Genomic DNA, 20,507 nt, shown 5'->3' on the forward strand with positions numbered 1-20,507 from the left:
TAGCCTTGACCTGTGTCGCCATCTAGTGTTTGCAATAAATAGTACTTACATCGACCGAAAGAATTCTGTCTTAATAAGATAATAGAGACATACAAAAAAGTAAATGTAAAAAGTATTAAAATACCGTAATATCACTATACTTGCTTTCATAGTAGGTAGACAGTTTTACAAACGAAAGCAATTTTAGTAATTAGTAGGAAAATATGTATTCTTTTGACACAATAGTTTAATAAAGTATGTGATAACTATGTAAAATGTGTTGCTTAACTCAAATTCGGGTAAATCCATTCTGCTTTAAGGGGGTGCGCCAAAGTTCATATAAAATTGTTATATAGATTATTGGTAGTCCGAAAATGTTTCTCATACAATTTTACATTATAACGATCATTATTTATAACAATTTTATGTTAATAACTATCGTAACTTCCAATGACTTATGTTCATAATGTCATTCATCATAAATACGTTTTATACTAATGTTTATGTTTATATACTTATTGATCATAACGATTGCGAGTAATATAATTTATCGTTATATTATTGTTAACAGAACAGACACCACATGTGACAGTTCAGTTAGGTGCGACGACGAGCGTAGCGAGGAGGAGCGTGTTAGGTTGACCGTGAGCGAACCAGAAACGAATTTTTAATGTAAATTGTATATGTCACTGTAAAAGCTTCAAGCGCGCTTCTATAAATGGCACAAGTTTTTCATAGAACTTCCTCAAAACTTTTTAAATAATTTTATGATAAATGATTTTCTTAAACACAAAATTATGAATGCTATTAAATATTTGTATAGAATTTATGATTAAAAATTTTCGACTAAATGATTATTATGAACAGTGATAGTAGTACTATTGATAATAATGAAACAAAATTATGATAAGTAAAATTATGAGAAATGATCATTCGGAGCACAAATCGGTATAAACAATAATTTTATAACAAATAATTTTATATGAGCCAATATGGACCCGCTTTAAGGTTGATTAATTGTGTATAAATATATATTATACATAATCTGAAAAATAATCAACCTTACTTATGATAGGTATACATTTAATACTTATACAAAGACTAAATTACCTCTTTAAGGGATATGTACATTAATGGTATGTATTAGTAGAATCGAGGAAGAGTAAGGGATGTTAGGACATACTAGACCACTCTTCAACAAAATAGCCAACGTATACCAAATTGCCTACAAAACCGCTTTAAGTTTTCAACACTTCGATGAACAAATTTAATTTAAAAAAACACATATATACGCGAAAATCATCCAGTTTAGGTACAATCAATTTGTCGTGTGTCTATACCTAGTTCCTTCCACTTGCCCGTAGGTCTAAAAGCACCTCAGCACTATCAGGTGTGATCGTGGTCAAACGTCTACCTATTCATACTAAAAAAAAAATTGTACAACTATAACTATATACACAACTCGCAATAGGTAAAGATGATGATAAGATAAACTTTGTAAATTTTTGTATGTTAACCGTATTTACTACAATGAAAAAAGCTGATTCATGCACAATTAACGTAAACGCTCCTCCTCGCATCACTCGTCATCGCACCCAGTTTGTCTGTGTCTAATAACGTAATAACACAATTTATTTTATTCATTAATAATTTGCCCATCAGATTATGTAGTAAATTAATGGTATTCCCATGTTTATCATATCTAACAATAATTTCATGAACAATCATTCTACCAAGTAGGTAAAACCTCATCATAATAAAAGTTTACCGAATATTGGTTGTCAAAATACATTATCCAGGAAAATTGTAAATTGTTGGCATGTAAAATACGGATAAAAATGCGAGTAGGCGAAACTCTGTGTGTCCACGTCATCGAACATTATTGAATAATAAGTCAACAGCAATTGTTTTCTTATGGTTCATAATAAAGAATATTAACATTAATATACAATAAAATGGCTTAGAATTAGCAATAAAACATACATGTTGGAAAATAACTAATATAAGTAATAATTATAGGTAAATTACAATTTATAATTGCACGTTCTGTATGAATATAAAATAATTGTTTAATAATTTAAAAAAAAAAACACTTTTATAGTAATACTGGGCATTCCATCGATTTTACAAAACTTTATTGATATATTATATGACTAAGTACAATATCTAACTATCAATCTGCATCTTTTGGTCTTCTCACTCAATGCAGATAACTGATTTTGGTACCAATCATATAGCACGTAAAAAAATGCCTATGGTGGATAATATAAAATTGCACAATAGGTAATTTTTTTACTAGGTAGGTACTTGAACTGCGCATTTTTAATGTTTTCATGCCATAGAAAATTTAAAGATATTATAGGTATAAAATTTCCAATTGTTTTTAACTTCTCGTAGAATTTCTAAAACAAAAAATGTAGGTATTTAAGAGAAAGTTAGCGTCCCTATTTTTTATCTATGTATGTATTTAAATCAGAGTTCGAACCATGATATTTATTTATAACTCGTCTAAAATCTTCTTTGCCGTATTCAAGATACTCGTAGCAATATAAAAACCTATTTGTTAATTTTTGCATTCGCCATTTCAATATTTTCATATTTAAGCTATTTACTAAATAAAAGTTCGGTTTTATTGCCGGATCTTTAATATGAAAAAACAGTTTTCATATCCACAACTTCTTGTTAAAAACATAACCACGAAATAATTATTTTTACAAATAATTTTTAAGAAAAAAAAAACCGTCGCCTTTCGGGTTCTGGTGAAAGCTACTTGCGAATGTTGGATTATGTAGAAATGTGTAAGTATTTTTTAAAACTGCTTTTAATGCTTTAATTATTAGATGGAAACACAAATGAATATACGTATAACGTTAAGGTTTGAGGAGTTTCCTCAATTCCTCATGAATCCGATTATATTATAAGAAATCGAAGCTTGACAAACTTTGACTTAAAAACATATGCTTAACAAACATAACTAAATAAATGTCACTGTTCTGAACTTAAATGCATGCTTTTCTTACAAAAATACCAAAGTCACTATGAGTGTGCTGTTCAGGTTTGAGGAGTTTGGTTCTGGCCATCATCAGCAGTTCCACTGCACCAAATGTCACTGTTCTGGACGAAAGTGCATGCTGTTCTTATAAAAATACCAAAGTCACTATAAGTATGCCGTTCAGATTTGAGGAGTTCGGTTCTGACCATCATCAGAAATTCCACTGCACCAAATGTCACTGTTCTGGATGAAAGTGCATGCTGTTCTTATAAAAATGGCAAAGTCACTATAAGCGTGCCGTTCAGATTTGAGGAGTTTGGTTCTGGCCATCATCAGCAGTTCCACTGCACCAAATGTCACTGTTCTGAACGAAAGTGCATGATGTTCTTATAAAAATACCAAAGTCACTATAAGCGTGCCGTTCAGATTTGAGGAGTTCGGTTCTGACCATCATCAGAAATTCCACTGCACCAAATGTCACTGTTCTGGACGAAAGTGCATGCTGTTCTTATAAAAATGGCAAAGTCACTATAAGCGTGCCGTTCAGATTTGAGGAGTTTGGTTCTGGCCATCATCAGCAGTTCCACTGCACCAAATGTCACTGTTCTGGACGAAAGTGCATGCTGTTCTTATAAAAATACCAAAGTCACTATAAGCGTGCCGTTCAGATTTGAGGAGTTCGGTTCTGACCATCATCAGAAATTCCACTGCACCAAATGTCACTGTTCTGTACGAAAGTGCATGCTGTTCGTATAAAAATACCCAAGTCACTATAAGCGTGCCGTTCAGATTTGAAGAGTTCCGTTCTGGCCATCATCAGCAGTTCCACTGCACCAAATGTCACTGTTCCGTACCTAAATGCATGCTGTTCCTTTATTAACACAAAAATCACCATATGTATGCCTTTCAGATTTGAGGAGTTCCCTCGATTTCTCCAGGATCCCATCATCAGAACTGAAAAAAAAAAAAACATACAGACGACTTGATAACCGTCCTTCTTGAGATATGAGGCGACGGTTAAAAAATACAAAATCTACAACAAACCGTCATAAATAATAATTGATTAAATATCGTACAAATATATCAATACTTATTTATTAGTACTTTATATTTAAATGGAACTTCTAACTTAACGAAAGTTATTTGTATTCTTTTAATCAAACCCCAAATCTGGGGGCCGATTTTTTTAATTCGGCCATTCGATTTCGTGAAATTCGTTCATTAATATCCCTACTCCTAGACTTTTTACTAATAGAATTAAAAACGAGTGATAATTGCCAGTGGATTCCACATTACTAGCGCTAATTAAAAAAAAAAATCTTTTCATTGTTTCCAACGGGGGCGATTTTTGAATCTCGTATAGGTCCTACGGGATTTTGTCACTAAAATACCGGTTGAAAACGGTGACTTGCTTATTATTTTCAGTGACAATTTTCTGAATTCGAACGCATGAGACCTAAAAATCGGCCCCCAGATTTCCGAATCGAAATCGTACGTTTTAAATTCAAAAAGGTTGCGCGCTATTTTTTTTTTTTTTCATTTAACCTTTTTTATGCTCCTGTAAACTAAATAAAATTTATCTACAATTTATTAACAACCAATAGAAAATCAATTCAGTTATTGATTAATTTTTTGTTGTTTTAAATTTACCGTATACGACCGGTCTGGCTCAGTCGGTAGTGACCCTGCCTGCTAAGCCGTGGTCCTGGGTTCGAATACCAGTAAGGGCATTTATTTGTGTGATGACTTGATGAACACAGATATTTGTTCCTGAGTCATGTATGTTTTCTATGTATATAAGTATGTATTTATCTATTTAAGTATGTATATCGTCGCCTAGGAATAGTGCAAGTTTTGCTTAGTTTGGGGCTAAGTTGATCAATGTAAGGTGTCCCAAATATTTATTTATTTATTTAAAGTAATCAAATAAACTAAACTTTAGGTACTCAATACATTTCATGTAATTTAATTGCCGTTAGTTTCAAAATTAGTATTTTTATTTGACAAATCCATACTAATATTATAAATGCGAAAGTAACTCTGTCTGTCTGTCTGTCTGTCTGTCTGTCTGTTACGCTTTCCCGCTTAAACCACGCAACCGATTTTGATGAAATTTGGAACAGACAATCTTTAGACCCTGAGACAGAACATAGGCTACTTTTTATTTCGAAAAAAAGGGATGAAGGGGTTGAAAAAGAGGTTGAAAGTTTGTATGTGATTTCTTAATTTTAAATGATAAAACCATGAAACTTTATATTTTAGCACTTGATAAGAAATCATTAAACATATATTTAAAGTCACATACAGGTCGAACGCGATTAATTAACATTATTTTTACCTTTAAAATAAACATGGCGGGAAATAAACATTAACTAAAAGCGGGTAGATTATATTTATTTGTCTACCCCGAACATTTATATAAATTAATATCGGGTAGTTTTGTGTTGTTTACATCTCCGGTGACATTTTGCTGGGACGTCAGTCTTCCGCGACCACGGCCAGTGCAACCTGGCCGAAACGTTGGGAAAAAAGGTAAAAATAATGTTAATTAATCGCGTTCGACCTGTATGTGACTTTAAATATGTGTACAAAGCGCGAGAACTTAAGGTGTTATATCATTAAACATCTTGATAAGGGATAGGGATAGGGATAGCGATAGGGATAGCGAGGGATAGGGATAAGGATAGGATAGCGATAGCGATAGCGATAGGGATAGCGATAGGGATAGCGATAGCGATAGCGATAGCGATACGGATACGGATACGGATACGGATAATATGGGTATCGTTAGCGGGATACGGATAATCGGTCGGCGGTCTCTTACAATCAATGTGCTCTAAGACGATCGTTGTTTGCTTGCTTGAAGATTACGTTTGCGATAAGTATAAGCAAAATGTAAAAAATTGTAAGGGATAATAGAAAAAAGTACTTTTTACCCACCGATCATAGTGTCGAAATACGGGCTATGTGGGATGTTTATAAAGGTTTCCCCAGCGTATATAAAATTACCTACGCTGTGGTCGATGTGTAATATTTCTACAATCATTGCAAGCAAAAGTATTATGTGCAATCGAAATAATCGCAGATAAATATACCTACAGAGAAACCTACGGTCCCTACGGATCCAAATGAAAATATTAATGAATACTTTTATTACGCGGGCGAAGCCGCGGGTAAAAGCTAGTGTATCAATAAATATTACTTTGCTTTGCCAATAAATTAAAGCGCTTAAGAGGATACGGTAGCGAAAATGCTAAAATGGAAAGGAGCCCCCCTTTCAACTTGGGAATTTTAGTTAAATATACAAGTGCTATTAACTAGATTTATCGAAAAAAAATGTCCATTTAGAACAACTCAGTCAAAAGATATTTCAAAAAAATCTTTAAAATCGAGGTTACGCTCTCGACTCTTTATTCCTTCAAAACTTAATCAATCGGAACCAAATTTGAGAATCTGAATAACAATGAAATAATCTATGTCGGACCGTTTAGCTTTTTTGGTTAATTGTTAGATATCACACCTTTTTTTTTTCGCCACAATAAAAAAGGCCGTTTTTGGAAATTTTTGATTGGCTCTAGAATCTTTAAAACGCAGAATATCAAAAAAATCAAAACGGTCCGACACAGATAAAAATAATAACAATTTGTGTTGAAAAATTCATTGCTCTATCTTCAAAAACCAGGGAGGAAATAGTCGAGAGCGTTTTTATGGAGAATTGACCCCTACTGTATCGTCTTGTTGGTTAATTGAATTGGCAGTAATATTTAGCAATACGACTATCCCTGTCAATATCGCCGTAGCGCGCAAATGTTATATATATATCTCTGACTTTAGACGGAAGCTACTTGGTTAGGTTAGTGGGATTGCTAGCGACATCTAGTGATGAGTAGCCAAACCACCGCCATAACGAATAATTAATAAAACACTCGAGTATTTTTTTGGAAATCATTTTTTTATGTAATACATATACATATAAACATTATATTTAAAGTAATTTTTAAATAATTACATAATTTTTACTTGATTATGGAACTAGAAAGCTGAAAATACAACCAATGAAGAGTCGATGAATGCAGTCTTTAAATACATTTTTGTTATACATAAAACAAGATATGAATAAATGATCATTTATATTAATAATTCTCAATTTTACGTAGTTTTCACAAAAAAGGGTTCCCAATTAGGGTAGGTTAGGGTTGTCCGTTGGCGTCGCACTCCCACCTCAATTTGTTCAGGAATAGGTTGTAAATAACATTGTAATAACCTTTTTTGTACGTTTTAATATTCAAAAAATAAATTTCAAATAACCAACGTCTTATGCTCGTTACTTGAAATTTATTTTTAGGATATCTGTCGATATCATATCACCGATCAATCATACCCAATTTTTTTTAGGTAACGGTAATTAAGAACAATATATTCAGAAGAAATAACATTATTTCTCAATCAAAAGTAATGATGTCCGCCGACAAACCGATACGATCTGATACGATACAAAAATCCCAAATTAAATGTCCGATCAAATTCATCAAAAAGGTATTTGACAAACAAAATATTTTAATCTCAACCAGAAAAAATATTATTGATGAAATAAAATAAATTAAAATTCTGAATTCAGAAGTAGAAAAACTGGCTCTGGAAAAAGATTACTTAGGAAACCATCCATACTAATATTATAAATGGGAAAGTGTGTGTGTCTGTTTGTTTGTTCGCCTTTCACGACAAAACGGAGCGACGAATTGACGTGATTTTTTAAGTGGATATAGTTGAAGGGATGGAGAGTGACATAGGCTACTTTTTGTCTTTTTCTAATTCGAGCGAAGCCGCGGGCAAATGCTTGTACATCATAAATGTAACAATTAACCGGTTGGTTACCAGAGATACTACTAAAGTATAATTAACAAAGTACGAGTATCTATACTTATTATACTATTGGTTTTGCCTCTGTCGACATGTGCGCTGACAAGCTGTTGTTTAAATTCCCAATTAATGGCAAAGAAGTATGATCATTTCAACATTCCTCCTTATTATGTTAATCATAAGTTAAGCATTAACTTGTGTCAATAAAGTAGGTACCTATATAAAATACAAAAGTAGAAGACAGAATAAATATTGTTAAAAACCTTATTAACTTTTGTTCAAAAACAGTAATATACATATATTATGTATTAGGTAATGAGCTCCCTGCCGAGGTATTCCCGATTCCCGATGAACTACAGTATGGGGTTCTTCAAAAAAGGAGTGTACAAGTTTCTAATGGGTCAGCAACGCGCATGTGACACCCCTTGAGTTGCAGGCGTCCACAGGTTACGGTGACCGCTTTCCATCAGGCGGACCGTATACCTGTTTGCCACCGACGTGGCATTAAAAAAAAAAAGAGATTTTAGGAAAATGTGTAGGTACTTACTTCTTTCGTACGATTTACAGTAAATGAGTACCTATATTCATTACATACCTATCGCCCTATTATTATTATTGGGGGGTTAATGTGGGCCTTTCTGCGTCACGTCGACCAGTAGTGATCTATTGTGACGGCCCTTTGTGATTAAATATCCATTATGCCTTATAAACTTGCGACATTGCATTTTAAGAGTCTTATGACGTTTCTAGTGTTGCCAGTATCTTTTTAATTACAAACCGTATTCCTCTATAAAATATTACACAAAAATATAAATTTAAATTAATTTACAAACTGAAACTGTTTCAATCGCGATTCACGAGCGGTAGGTATCAAATTCTTCTTCTTCAGTCGTTCCCTCAATGCTGAGGATTCTAGTTACTCGTCACTTTACATTTACCAAATACACCGTTTTATTAAGTATTTGCGCATTAAGTACATACCTACATTTGATTTTAATTCTTACTCCATATTTTTTTAAATATACTTAATTTAGAGTTGATACTTTTACATCAATGAAAAATCACAACATGAAGGACTCGCACTCGACGTGGCCAAGACCGACCGCTGAGTCTTAACCAATGTCAGTCACTGTCACAGCGTGCGGGGAGCGGGGAGGACACACTACACAGCCAACTTGGGACATCGTTTCGCTAACCCTAGCCGCGTGTATTTGGCACAAATATAAAATACTAGCTTTTGCCCGCGGCTTCAATCGCGTTAGAAAGATACAAAAAGTAGCCTATGTCACTCTCCATCCCTTCAACTATCTCCACTTAAAAAATCACGTCAATTCGTCGCTCCGTTTTGCCGTGAAGGACGGACAAACAAACAGACACACACACTTTCCCATTTATAATATTAGTATGTATATGTATATTACTTAATTATTTTGATAAGCGCTGGTGGCCTAGCGGTAAGAGAGTGCGACTTTCAATCCGGAGATCGCGGGTCCGAACCCCAGCTCGTACCAATGAGTTTTTCGGAACTTATGTGTGAAATATCATTTGATATTTGCCAGTCGCTTTTCGGTGAAGGAAAACATCGTGAGGAAACCGGACTAATTCCAATGAGGCCTAGTTACCCTTTGGGTTGGAAGGTCAGATGGCAGTCGCTTTCGTAAAACGAGTGCCTACGCCAAATCTTGGGATTAGTTGTCACAGCGGACCCCAGGCTCCCATGAGCCGCGGCAAATGCCGGGATAACGCAAGGAGGATGACTTAATTATTTTGATTTGATTTACCACATACCTAAACTTGTGCTGATCAAAGATTAAACGGATAATAATTATGTAACCTAAATAAATACAACAATAGTTTCATAACGATGTTTTTTTGTAGCCTTAGTAGGTAAATCATAGGTATTTATATACAATTATGGTTATAGCCAGGCAAAGAAAGGGTAAAAATTAAAAAGTGGCAACATCGTAGTGTAGTCCCGTTTTCGTGCATATGTATGTATCTATATTACTTAGTTAGATAACCTAACCACAAAATTAAAATTTTGAAAAACCCCCGACTGCGACATAGTGGACCGATTTTCATGAAACATGGCTAAGAACACTCCCGACTAACTCAGCTTTCAGACAAAAAAACTAAATCTAAATCGGTTCATCCGTTCGGGAGCTACGATGCCACAGACAGACACACACACAGACAGACAAACAGACAGACAGACAGACACGTCAAACTTATAACACCCCGTCGTTTTTGCGTCGGGGGTTAAAAATAGAAGTACCGGCGACTACTTTACTTACTTTACGAGTAACTTTAAATGGAAGTAAGATATAAATGAACATCTACCTTAACCTAGATTAAAATGAGAATTATGTAGGCACATATAATACTTATATGTATATTTAAAAATAAGTGGCTAAAAATATGCAGTATGTCCTGTATGTCGGCACTTAAATGGTTACTTATTTATTATAATTTAAAGATCGGAAAGAGTGAGTACAATCACAATCTACAAGCCCTTTTTCAGTTTACAAAATATTATACACACATAAGAGGATTTATAATCCTTACTGAATATAGTAAAAACCTACTCGATATGGTATGGATCGACAGTGACGGACACTCAGACGGGTTGAATGCAGATGAATACCTGGGTAGACACCTAATTATAGACCAACTCGTGGCAGCTGAAATATACGCGGTTTTAAACTTTCATGCTTTTAGAAATAAATATTGATGGGTTAAAGCGTCGGTCAGTCAATTTAATTTAAACGCCTTTGAAAATTGTTCCATGTTGATACAAAAATAGCTTAGAAAAAAGAAACACCGAACGCATGAACACAGTAATAATGGCGGTTGCACGGCCTACTTTTTATTTTTATTGATTTTGCCTTTTTTTTTTCAAAAGTATTAGAGAGTAATAGGAACTTTAGTCTTTAGTCATCTACAAAAGAAGAAATCATATTGTCATATTAAGAAATTATTTCATAAAACATACTAAACTTTTACATTAAAACACAGAAACTCTTACCTTGACTTTACACTAAAAGTGCACAAAAAAATATCCTTTCTTATCCTTTATTATTTTTCCTAGTTTTCCATAAAATAAATAATTTTCAAGGATTGCACGGATGGATGGTGAAGGAGTGAGACTAATATAATAAAAAAAAATCACTTTATGACATTGCCCTCTGTTTAATTTTTTTCAATATAGAGTATTGTATTGTATTATACTGCTTTAACACTATTTCGGAATGTTGATAAGATCTCACCATTAATACTTTAAAACAGACAGAATCGACACATAGGTATAGGTACACCATCATCTTACACATACCTATTCATACATATACACAATATTAAGCAAAAAAATCGATAACTAATGGAGTCTTTTTTGTTTTAGGTGAAAGTTCCGGTTCGTGTTCGGAAGACGAAATTAACAATGTTATACCAGAAGAAGCGAGAGATAGAACAGAGGCGCACATGTGCCCGCGCTGCCAGGAGCAGTTCGATAACCTGCATGAGTTCCTGCACCACAAACGCGTGTGCGATGAGAAGGCGCTACAGATGGGCGAGGAACGAATGCACTCCGACCCTGAGGAGATGGTCGTATCAGGGGACGAAGAAATGGATGAACCTAACAAAAGATTAGAACAAGTGCGAAGGCATCGACAAGATGCAGAAAATAATAACAGCCTCGAAGAAGGAGAAGCAGAAGTGCCTGAGGCCGACGTGCCCCCGGTGGGACTACCTTTCCCGGCTGCCGGACACGTGACGCTCGAAGCGCTCCAAAATACGAAAGTTGCCGTAGCGCAATTTGCCGCAACAGCGATGGCGAATAATGCTGACAATGAAGCGGCACTACATGAACTTGCCGTCCTACAAAGTACACTTTTCACGTTACAACATCAACAAGTATTTCAACTACAGTTAATACGACAACTACAAAACCAACTGTCGCTAACACAACGGAGAGATGATGATGGAAGCCCGCCACCGAATGACGCTGAACCGATGGTGCCTACGCCTGCCGCTCGATCTCCGTCGCCGCCTCGTCCGCCACGGGAGCCATCACCTCCTGTACCCATGCCTCCTACTAGCCAAAGTTTACCGTCTACACACGCGCATCTTATTCCTAAGACAGAGCAAATCTCCATTCCAAAAATCCCAACCTCTACCCCACCTATGATGTCCCACCCACCCTACAGTTCCATATCGTCCTCTTTAGCTTCTTCGATCATAACGAATAATGATCCACCGCCATCCCTCAACGAACCAAATACGCTTGAAATGCTACAAAAACGCGCCCAAGAAGTACTCGATAACGCATCACAAGGTCTACTAGCGAATAACCTTGCAGACGAATTAGCATTTCGAAAATCTGGAAAGATGTCGCCTTACGACGGCAAAAGTGGAGGAAGAAATGAACCTTTCTTCAAACATCGCTGCCGATACTGCGGGAAAGTGTTTGGGAGCGATTCAGCGCTACAAATCCACATCAGGTCGCATACAGGTGAACGACCTTTCAAATGTAACGTATGTGGATCCCGATTCACGACTAAAGGGAATCTTAAAGTCCATTTCCAAAGACATACTGCGAAGTTCCCTCATGTCAAGATGAACCCTAACCCGATACCAGAACATTTGGACAAATACCACCCTCCGTTATTAGCGCAACTGTCGCCGGGACCTATCCCGGGCATGCCGCCCCATCCACTTCAGTTCCCTCCAGGCGCACCTGCACCTTTCCCGCCAGGTTTGCCATTATACAGACCACCGCACCACGATCTACTGCCTCCACGTCCACTGGGAGACAAACCTCTACCGCCTCATCCACTATTCGCAATGCGCGAAGAACAAGATGCTCCGGCTGATCTCAGTAAACCATCTGCGCCGAGCCCTTCCCGATCTGCACCCGAAATGTTCAAAGCTGAACCCCAGGACGAGGAAAGCCAACGGGATTCTAGTTTTGAAGAATCAGAACGCGTATCACCCAAACGAGAACCAGAAGAGAACGATGCAAATCAGGAGGCTGAACATGACCGATATCCCTCAACGTCGCCTTACGATGACTGCAGCATGGACTCAAAATACAGCAATGAAGACCAAATCGGCAGAGAAAGTCCGCATGTGAAGCCCGATCCAGATCAACCGGAAAACTTATCAAGTAAGAATTCATCGATATCTGGGCCAATTTCAATAGCAACGGGACTACGTACATTTCCCACTTTTCCTTTGTTCCCCAACTCCCCGCCTAGCAGTATTTCTTCGGGTAGCTTAACTCCGTTCCATTCCTCCGTCCATGGCGTCGTTGACGTGGATTTAGCTCGCGATCCTTTGTATTATAATTCGCTTTTACCACGTCCGGGTAGCAACGACAACTCGTGGGAAAACTTGATAGAGATAACAAAAACGTCAGAAACAACAAAATTACAGCAGTTGGTAGACAACATAGATAACAAAGTATCCGATCCTAATGAATGCATAGTATGCCATCGTGTTTTATCTTGCAAAAGCGCTTTACAAATGCATTATCGAACTCATACAGGCGAACGGCCGTTCCGGTGCAAATTGTGCGGTCGTGCATTTACCACTAAAGGCAACTTAAAGACGCATATGGGCGTTCATCGTATTAGACCTCCCACTCAAATGTTACATCAATGTCCAGTTTGTCACAAGAAATTTTCAGATCCTTCTATTTTACACCAACATATACGCCTACATACCGGTGAGCGTACAGGCAATCAATACGATCAGATTCGCAATGTTTATATTAACGGATACGCGCCAATGAGTAATGGATTAGACACCATGGACTTTCCTTCGTACCGTGTCCCTCAGCCCCTATTCCCCACTCCATCCACTCCCGGCGACCGACGGGCGGACTCCCGCGGGACCGACGATGAGAGCGGCCGGGACGAGCGCGAGCCCGCTAATAGGGAGTTCGACGACGACTCAGATACGAAGGATCGTCGAACTTCGCCGCTCTCCGTCTGCGCCTCGGCGTCCGAATGCGAAGTAAAAACCATCACCACAACGGCTTCCCTCCCATCGGCGACAGGTTCGGAGAGCGGGCGGAGCGCGCGGGCGTCGCCGCCGTCGCCGGCGCTGTCCAGCCTGTCCACGCCGCCGCGGCTGCCGCTGCACTCGCCGCTGCCTTCGCCGCCGGCCCCCCTCGCGGCGCTTGGTGCTCTCGGAGGATCACCCTTCAGCCCGCTCGGACTCGCTTTTCCTCCCGCAGGTATGCGCTAAGCGGGAACCTATGTTTTCGTCCGCCCCGGTCGCCCGCACGTCCATTCCCCTCGAATCATTCATCCTCCGCCTGCCAACTAACGAAAGATCGCTTGCCGGGCGCTCGAATACACGCTGATTGTAATTATACAGTTATCTAACTCTAGAAGATGTTGAATCACTACTTCTACAGTGTAATCGTGCGTTCCGATTTAAATACAGTGTGGCATTGTGTAAATACTCGATTGTAAAGAGGAATTGTCTGTGTACAGTGCGCGGCAACACAACGTGTAACATCTGCTACAAGACTTTCGCCTGCAACTCTGCCCTGGAGATACATTATCGAAGTCACACCAAAGAGCGCCCTTTTAAATGCACTGTTTGCGATCGCGGCTTCTCAACAAAGGTTAGTGAATTGTCATTCTTGTTGCTTTATGTATTTATTCTGATTTCTCTCCCATAATATTCCTCCAAATTACCATCATTTCTGTTAACACGATAATGAGTTTACCCGAGGATTCCAGGCTGTATAGGTAGTATGGGGACCTACTTATCGCGTATAAGATATTACAATTGTTTGTTTAATAATCAGATAAGAGGACACACGACACCGATCGAGTATTCTTGGCCAGCGGCCAGTAAATATCTTATTGAAACACAAATAGCGACATATGCGCGTTTACGTTTCCACTAATTTTCTATAGGCCCACATCTGCATAAACCTCATTGACTATAAAATCTTTGACTCGCGAAATAAATTGTTTTACGGTGTGTAAATAGGCGGTGGCTATTTTGAGCCTAAATTCATGCTTGTAACAATCGTGATTGTTGTAACGTAAATAGATGTAAATAGTTCGAGTCGAATAGATAGCCGTGTCAAGTGATCGGAGCATCGAACTCCAAGTTAGCTGTCGAGGAGACAAGTTGCCCGAACGCCGAGGAAGTTCTTGCGCCGGTTTCATTTCTGAGAAGTTTCAGTGCATTAATTTTGCAAGCTGTAATTACAAGTCGCTAGTCGTCGCCTCTAGTTCGCATTAGTTTGGGCCGTTGTCTTCGCGCATCCGAGCCGACGCGACTTGCCGACTTGCGAGTAATTGACGACCAACTTGGCAAACTTGTAGGCTCGTTTGATCCGATTTAATCAAAACTGTACTGATGCCTTCCTGACTGACGCCGACTTAATTTAGTCCGTACAAACATCTGTACCCATCAAGACGAAAGAAATTACTATAGGCAGATATAAAATGAAAACAAACTAATTCTTCTTTTATAACTACTTCGTAATGATGTACTTTGTATAGTTTTTTGTTAAAATATTCATTGATAATATTTCAGTGAAAAATTCCCTTTTGTAAGTTTTAGGTTATAGACTTAAAATGCTATGAAGTCGGTTAAAAATAGTCTGCCATTCAATTTTACATGTTTTAGTTAACATTCCTAATGTATCGTAGGTAGAATGTTAAACAAATGTTGGTACAATATCAAAACGTTATAAATTATATAAGAGCAATTTAAATAAGAACCTATAACTATTAAAATCTTTCGCGCATAGGAGGCGGGTAACATATAGGTACCTAATAAAGTAAACTCTCCAGTAATATCATGTTACACTAACGAATTAATTAAATTGTTATATTAATAATAAATAAAGGCTAAGTAAGGATCACGTTTATGGCGATTCTGGTTTATACCCGGTCCGGCCAATATTTCAAGAAGCAGGGACACAGCGCTGCGCCCGCGCCGCGCCAGAGTCGCTTCGCAAGGCGCGACACAAAAATGATAACTCATAAAAACAACGTCACGGAAAACGATCAGAATATTAATTCACGTCGTAAAATATTTATTGCTTATAAATCCTTGAGCCTTTACCTACGCTTCTCGTCATAAAAAGATTATTTATGCTCTACAAAGTAACATTTTTCGTATATTACCAAAAGTTTTCGGTCTTATCAATAAAATATAATTTTATTTATATTTATGACGGCGCCGCGAGTAACAAGTTTAAAGAACTCACTAATGCAATCGTATATCATTTATAAATTGTGTTCCCGTATTTATAGGTCGAGTGGCATTTATTTGTTAATAATGTATGCCCGATACAGCCTACGAAAGGTGTATTTTCGAAATAAACGTGGGAATAATTAACGCGTCGGCAATGATCTGCAGTTTCAGATAATTTCCGACAAGTTGTAATAAACATATATTACGCTCACTACAAGAGAATAAATTCTTTGTCCCTGCTTGTAATTTTAATCGTGATCGTGAACATTCTTGAATTGCTAAAGAGAAAGTCCCGAGTTGCCTTTAGTTCACCACGTTGGCATCCATCTATCTACACCTATTCAGATAACATACTTGCGTGTAAAACAAAGTGATATCAACTTGAGAAAAAAATATAAATAATTAAACAGACATGCAATTAAAATTAACATTTTACCCGCTAAGCTAGCTTTAGCTACTAAATTTAATGCTTGTGCCGCTTGGTACAAAGACCCTTACATATACATGTAAAAAAAAACAAAGTACAAGTCACGAAAAAGGGTACCTATAAGGTATAAAATCATGTATTATAAAATATACAAATTTAGGCGCTTATTCTATCGTTAGAATATGATAGTACAGTCTACCGACACTAACCATAATGTACTCGCATTATCACATCGGAACATGCGCAATGAAAAGCTGGGAATGCTAGCGAACGCAGCGAATGGATTCGTCGGGTCGGAATACGGGGGACTATCCGTGCCGTTTACATGCACATTTGAAATTACAATAAGTCGACACCCACCGCCACCTAACGAAAGTTCACGAGTCAAACATTTTATCGAATATTGAAATCTTGTTACACGGCAGCATTAGCATTGCGCGTTGCGCGTGTGTTGGAAGCGATACGGTATTACCTACTTTCACGGAATTAGTTGAATGTTTCGCACCTAGGTACCTAGACTTACTGACTAGAGTCCGCTCCAGCTACTTTTGACTGCGGTTATAATAGGGTAGTAGACTGTGTGGTACGTACGTACCTACGTACGTTAGGTACGTATTAAGTAAACGTGTCAAAATTTAATGGATCTTTGATGTTTAAAACGACCCTTGCGCAATCTGTGATAATATCAAAATTGTGGTCAACTTAGCACAGTCTAACTCTAACTGATTCAGTGATTAAAATTGTCTTTATTAAATAAAATTATAAAACTAATCACCGTCACCAAATTATAAACGCGATTTAAATATCTACTAAATTTAAATTCCGAAAATAAGTAAATATAGTTAATTACTGCTTAAAATATTTAGGTATAATAAATACATATATTGAACTCAATGTCAATTACTTAAATAGGTTATCAACATATTCATCATCATAGGAATCGCCTACTTAATATGATACATATTAAAATTAATAGAGCTATCAAAATAAGAAGGACCTACTTATCTTTTATGTTTTTGTTTTTATTTTGATTAATACAAGCAAACGTGACTTAACATAATTATATTATCTTATTTCTTTAGTATATTAAAACCGATTCTGCTTTGATGTTGTTGGCAACTCGTGGCGCCATCTAGCGTGGAGTAGCAACTTTCAACTCATTTTTGATTTCCTTGTTTGCAATAACAAGGGATACACGATTAGGAAATTTAATTTATTTAACATAACCAAAAATTAATTGTTTTTGGAATTAAAATAGGTATTGTACCTAGGCCATGATTTACAACCTTGAGACACCTTTGCCCTGAAATAAATGTAACTAAACTTGATTTATGCAAACAAGCTAAGATAGCCATTGAAGTCCTACAAAGTTATATATTATACCATGCACTAAAGAAAAAGCGATCAAGCCCACTGGTGGAAATTTTGACGGGTACCTCGGTGGTCGAGGTGGTGTAGTGGTTTAAGCACGTCAGCCGCGATAGCTGGAGACCCGGGTTCGATTCCCGGCTTCCGCCCCACTGGTGGCTTTATCGCTTTTTCTTTAGTGTATATGGTATCTATTTCAGTTTATAATTTATAAATAGTTGTGTTATTACTACAAAAAACCAATCAAAAAATATTTAATAAAATAATTTGATTTGTTCCCTACGTCCTACAAAGTTATAAATTATTTTTTCATCGATTTAATAGTCCGCCTTCAGTTCCATATTTTGAATAATCGTTCCTTTCGGCATGTATTGCCCTAGTGTCCCAACATAAACTGTGTGTCCCCATTTAACGGTGTGCGAGTGTGTGTGTAATGTTGCGTGTCTTTGTGGTTCCAGAGCAGTGGCGGCGGTTGTCGGTGTGGTAGGCGCCCGCGCCCTCGCCCGCCGCACGCCACTGCTTTGGATCTTTGGAACGCCTTCGTTTATCCGGTATGGGTGATAGACGCCTGAGCGTGTCACGCAGAACTCGTGTCTTAGCTGTACTTTAACTATTCATAACTTTGAATTTAGAATCTATGGATATAGACTCAGACTACGTTGGCGACAATTTTTTTGATCCTTGCAAGGGTTAACGAAAGGGGGACGTCATAATTTCATCGAAGTTTGACGTTGCCACTTTCACCGGCGAGGTTATCAAAATTGCTGCCGGCTTAGGTTGTTACAATAGTTTGAGATATGCTACGACACGACGTTCTGTTTTTAATTAAAAAGCTTGCTTGGTACTAGAATGGCTGTGACTTTACGTGCTTCATGTGTCCTTTATACTGTTCATTAATTTAAATGTAATTAAATTTATCTGCTCCTCTAAAGACCTCTTCACAATATTTTAAAGGCACTATATTTATCAATCAGCACATGCTTCTTTGTTTGGCATCTTATTCAAATTTTTAACTGTTTTTTTTTTGTTCAGGGCAACATGAAGCAGCATATGCTGACGCACAAGATCCGTGATATGCCGCCATCGTTCGAGAAGGGGATGTCGGGGCCACCGGGACCTCCGAGCGAGGAGCGCGACGCGAGCCCCGAGCGCCGGTCGACGCCGGACAAGTTGGAGCTGAAACGGTCTCCCCCGGCGCTCCCGCCGATGTCGCATCCCCCGCCGATCGACATGCCGCCGATGCCTAAGCGACCCAGCGGTTAGTTTTTTAATACATTTCCTTAGTTAACAGTTAACACGCCACGAATATCCATGATACGCCGACTTTTTATACGATGTATGTCACATAAAATAAGATGAGCCTGATGAAAAGGGTATGGCGAAATTGCTACTTCACAACGTCACACTTTGCTAATACTTAATTTAAAAAAAAACGTTTATTCTAAAGCTTAAACCTATTACATACCTTCTGCCAAACCACTTTGTGTTTTGTTGGCAGATATATCGAGATGTTATGATAACTAGTTATATCGAGAAGAACGTAACATTTATGATCTTTGAATTATAACGGGCGTGTGGTCTAGTTGTAAAGACTTAAGCCGCATAAGCTGAAGACCCGAGTTCGATTCCCGGCTCGGCCACCAGTGGACCTTGCCGTTTTTTCTTTCGTTTATGATATCTATTTCAATTTATAATTTATATTAATAGTAGTGTGACTACTTGAAAAAAGAACAAAAATCAAAAAATATTCAATAAAATTAATTTGATTTGTTTTGAGTGCCTCTAGTTGGCGTTATCTTTGAATTATTAATATTAGCCATGACCCGTTGACCCATGACAACTTTTATGTAAAAGTGACAGTCAGCAATGTCAGATTTCCAATCGGTCATTAATTTTGAAGTCAGCACCCCCAAAACCCTATTTGACGACACCCATGACGACTTTTGTGTCAAGTGACAGGCAGCAATGTCAGATTCCAGATTGGTTTTTTTTTCTCTCTTTATTTTGGCACAAACAGTCATTACAGAATTAATTTTGAAATCAGCACCCCCGAGAACCTATTTGACCACACCCATGACCACTTTTATGTCAAAGTGACAGTCAGCAATGTCAGATTCCAAAGTGGTGTTCAATTTTGAAATCAGCACCCCCGGAAATCTATTGATGACACCCATGACAATTTTTATGTCAAAGTGACAGTCAGCAATGTCAATTAACGGTCGGGTAGCCGTAAAAGAGTCGGTCAAAACCGTTTTAAAGGGTACCCATACGGTCCCTGTTGGGTAATGCTGATCATAAAAATATAAATGACCAACTTGAAACCCTACTCTCTTTGGAAATATTTGTCGTCGTATGTTGCACAATCTACATAATTATACTTAAACAAAAATAATAAAAAACGGGTAGAACTTACGATAATTCTACCAACTTGAATACGATGATGAATAATGCAGTGTAGGCTTACTTCTCTTCACCTCTTATCATTCTTCACAACCATGTCACATATATTTTTTTTCACTTAATACTTTCGAATGATTTTTGTAACACCATAGGAATCATTATCAAAACTATATTTCGAAGTTAAAATCAAAAATGGTACATCTACCATAAGCCAAAAACGTACTTATATATTGATATTGTTTACACTCGACTTAT

At 37.4% G+C, this 20,507-nt stretch overlaps 1 protein-coding gene across 1 annotated transcript in view; it reads left to right on the forward strand.

The window, feature by feature from the left end:
• Positions 1 to 20,507, forward strand: part of LOC125227115 (homeotic protein spalt-major) — a 30,338-nt gene that overhangs the window by 3,165 nt on the left and 6,666 nt on the right. Inside the window, 5 exon segments of the mRNA XM_048131327.1 lie at positions 11,229 to 12,992; positions 13,887 to 14,066; positions 14,329 to 14,462; positions 18,311 to 18,403; positions 18,885 to 19,110. Of these exon segments, the coding sequence (XP_047987284.1) occupies positions 11,229 to 12,992; positions 13,887 to 14,066; positions 14,329 to 14,462; positions 18,311 to 18,403; positions 18,885 to 19,110 (2,397 nt within the window).

The sequence above is a fragment of the Leguminivora glycinivorella genome, chromosome 6 (genome assembly GCF_023078275.1).
Source record: "Leguminivora glycinivorella isolate SPB_JAAS2020 chromosome 6, LegGlyc_1.1, whole genome shotgun sequence".
Taxonomy (NCBI): domain Eukaryota; kingdom Metazoa; phylum Arthropoda; class Insecta; order Lepidoptera; family Tortricidae; genus Leguminivora; species Leguminivora glycinivorella.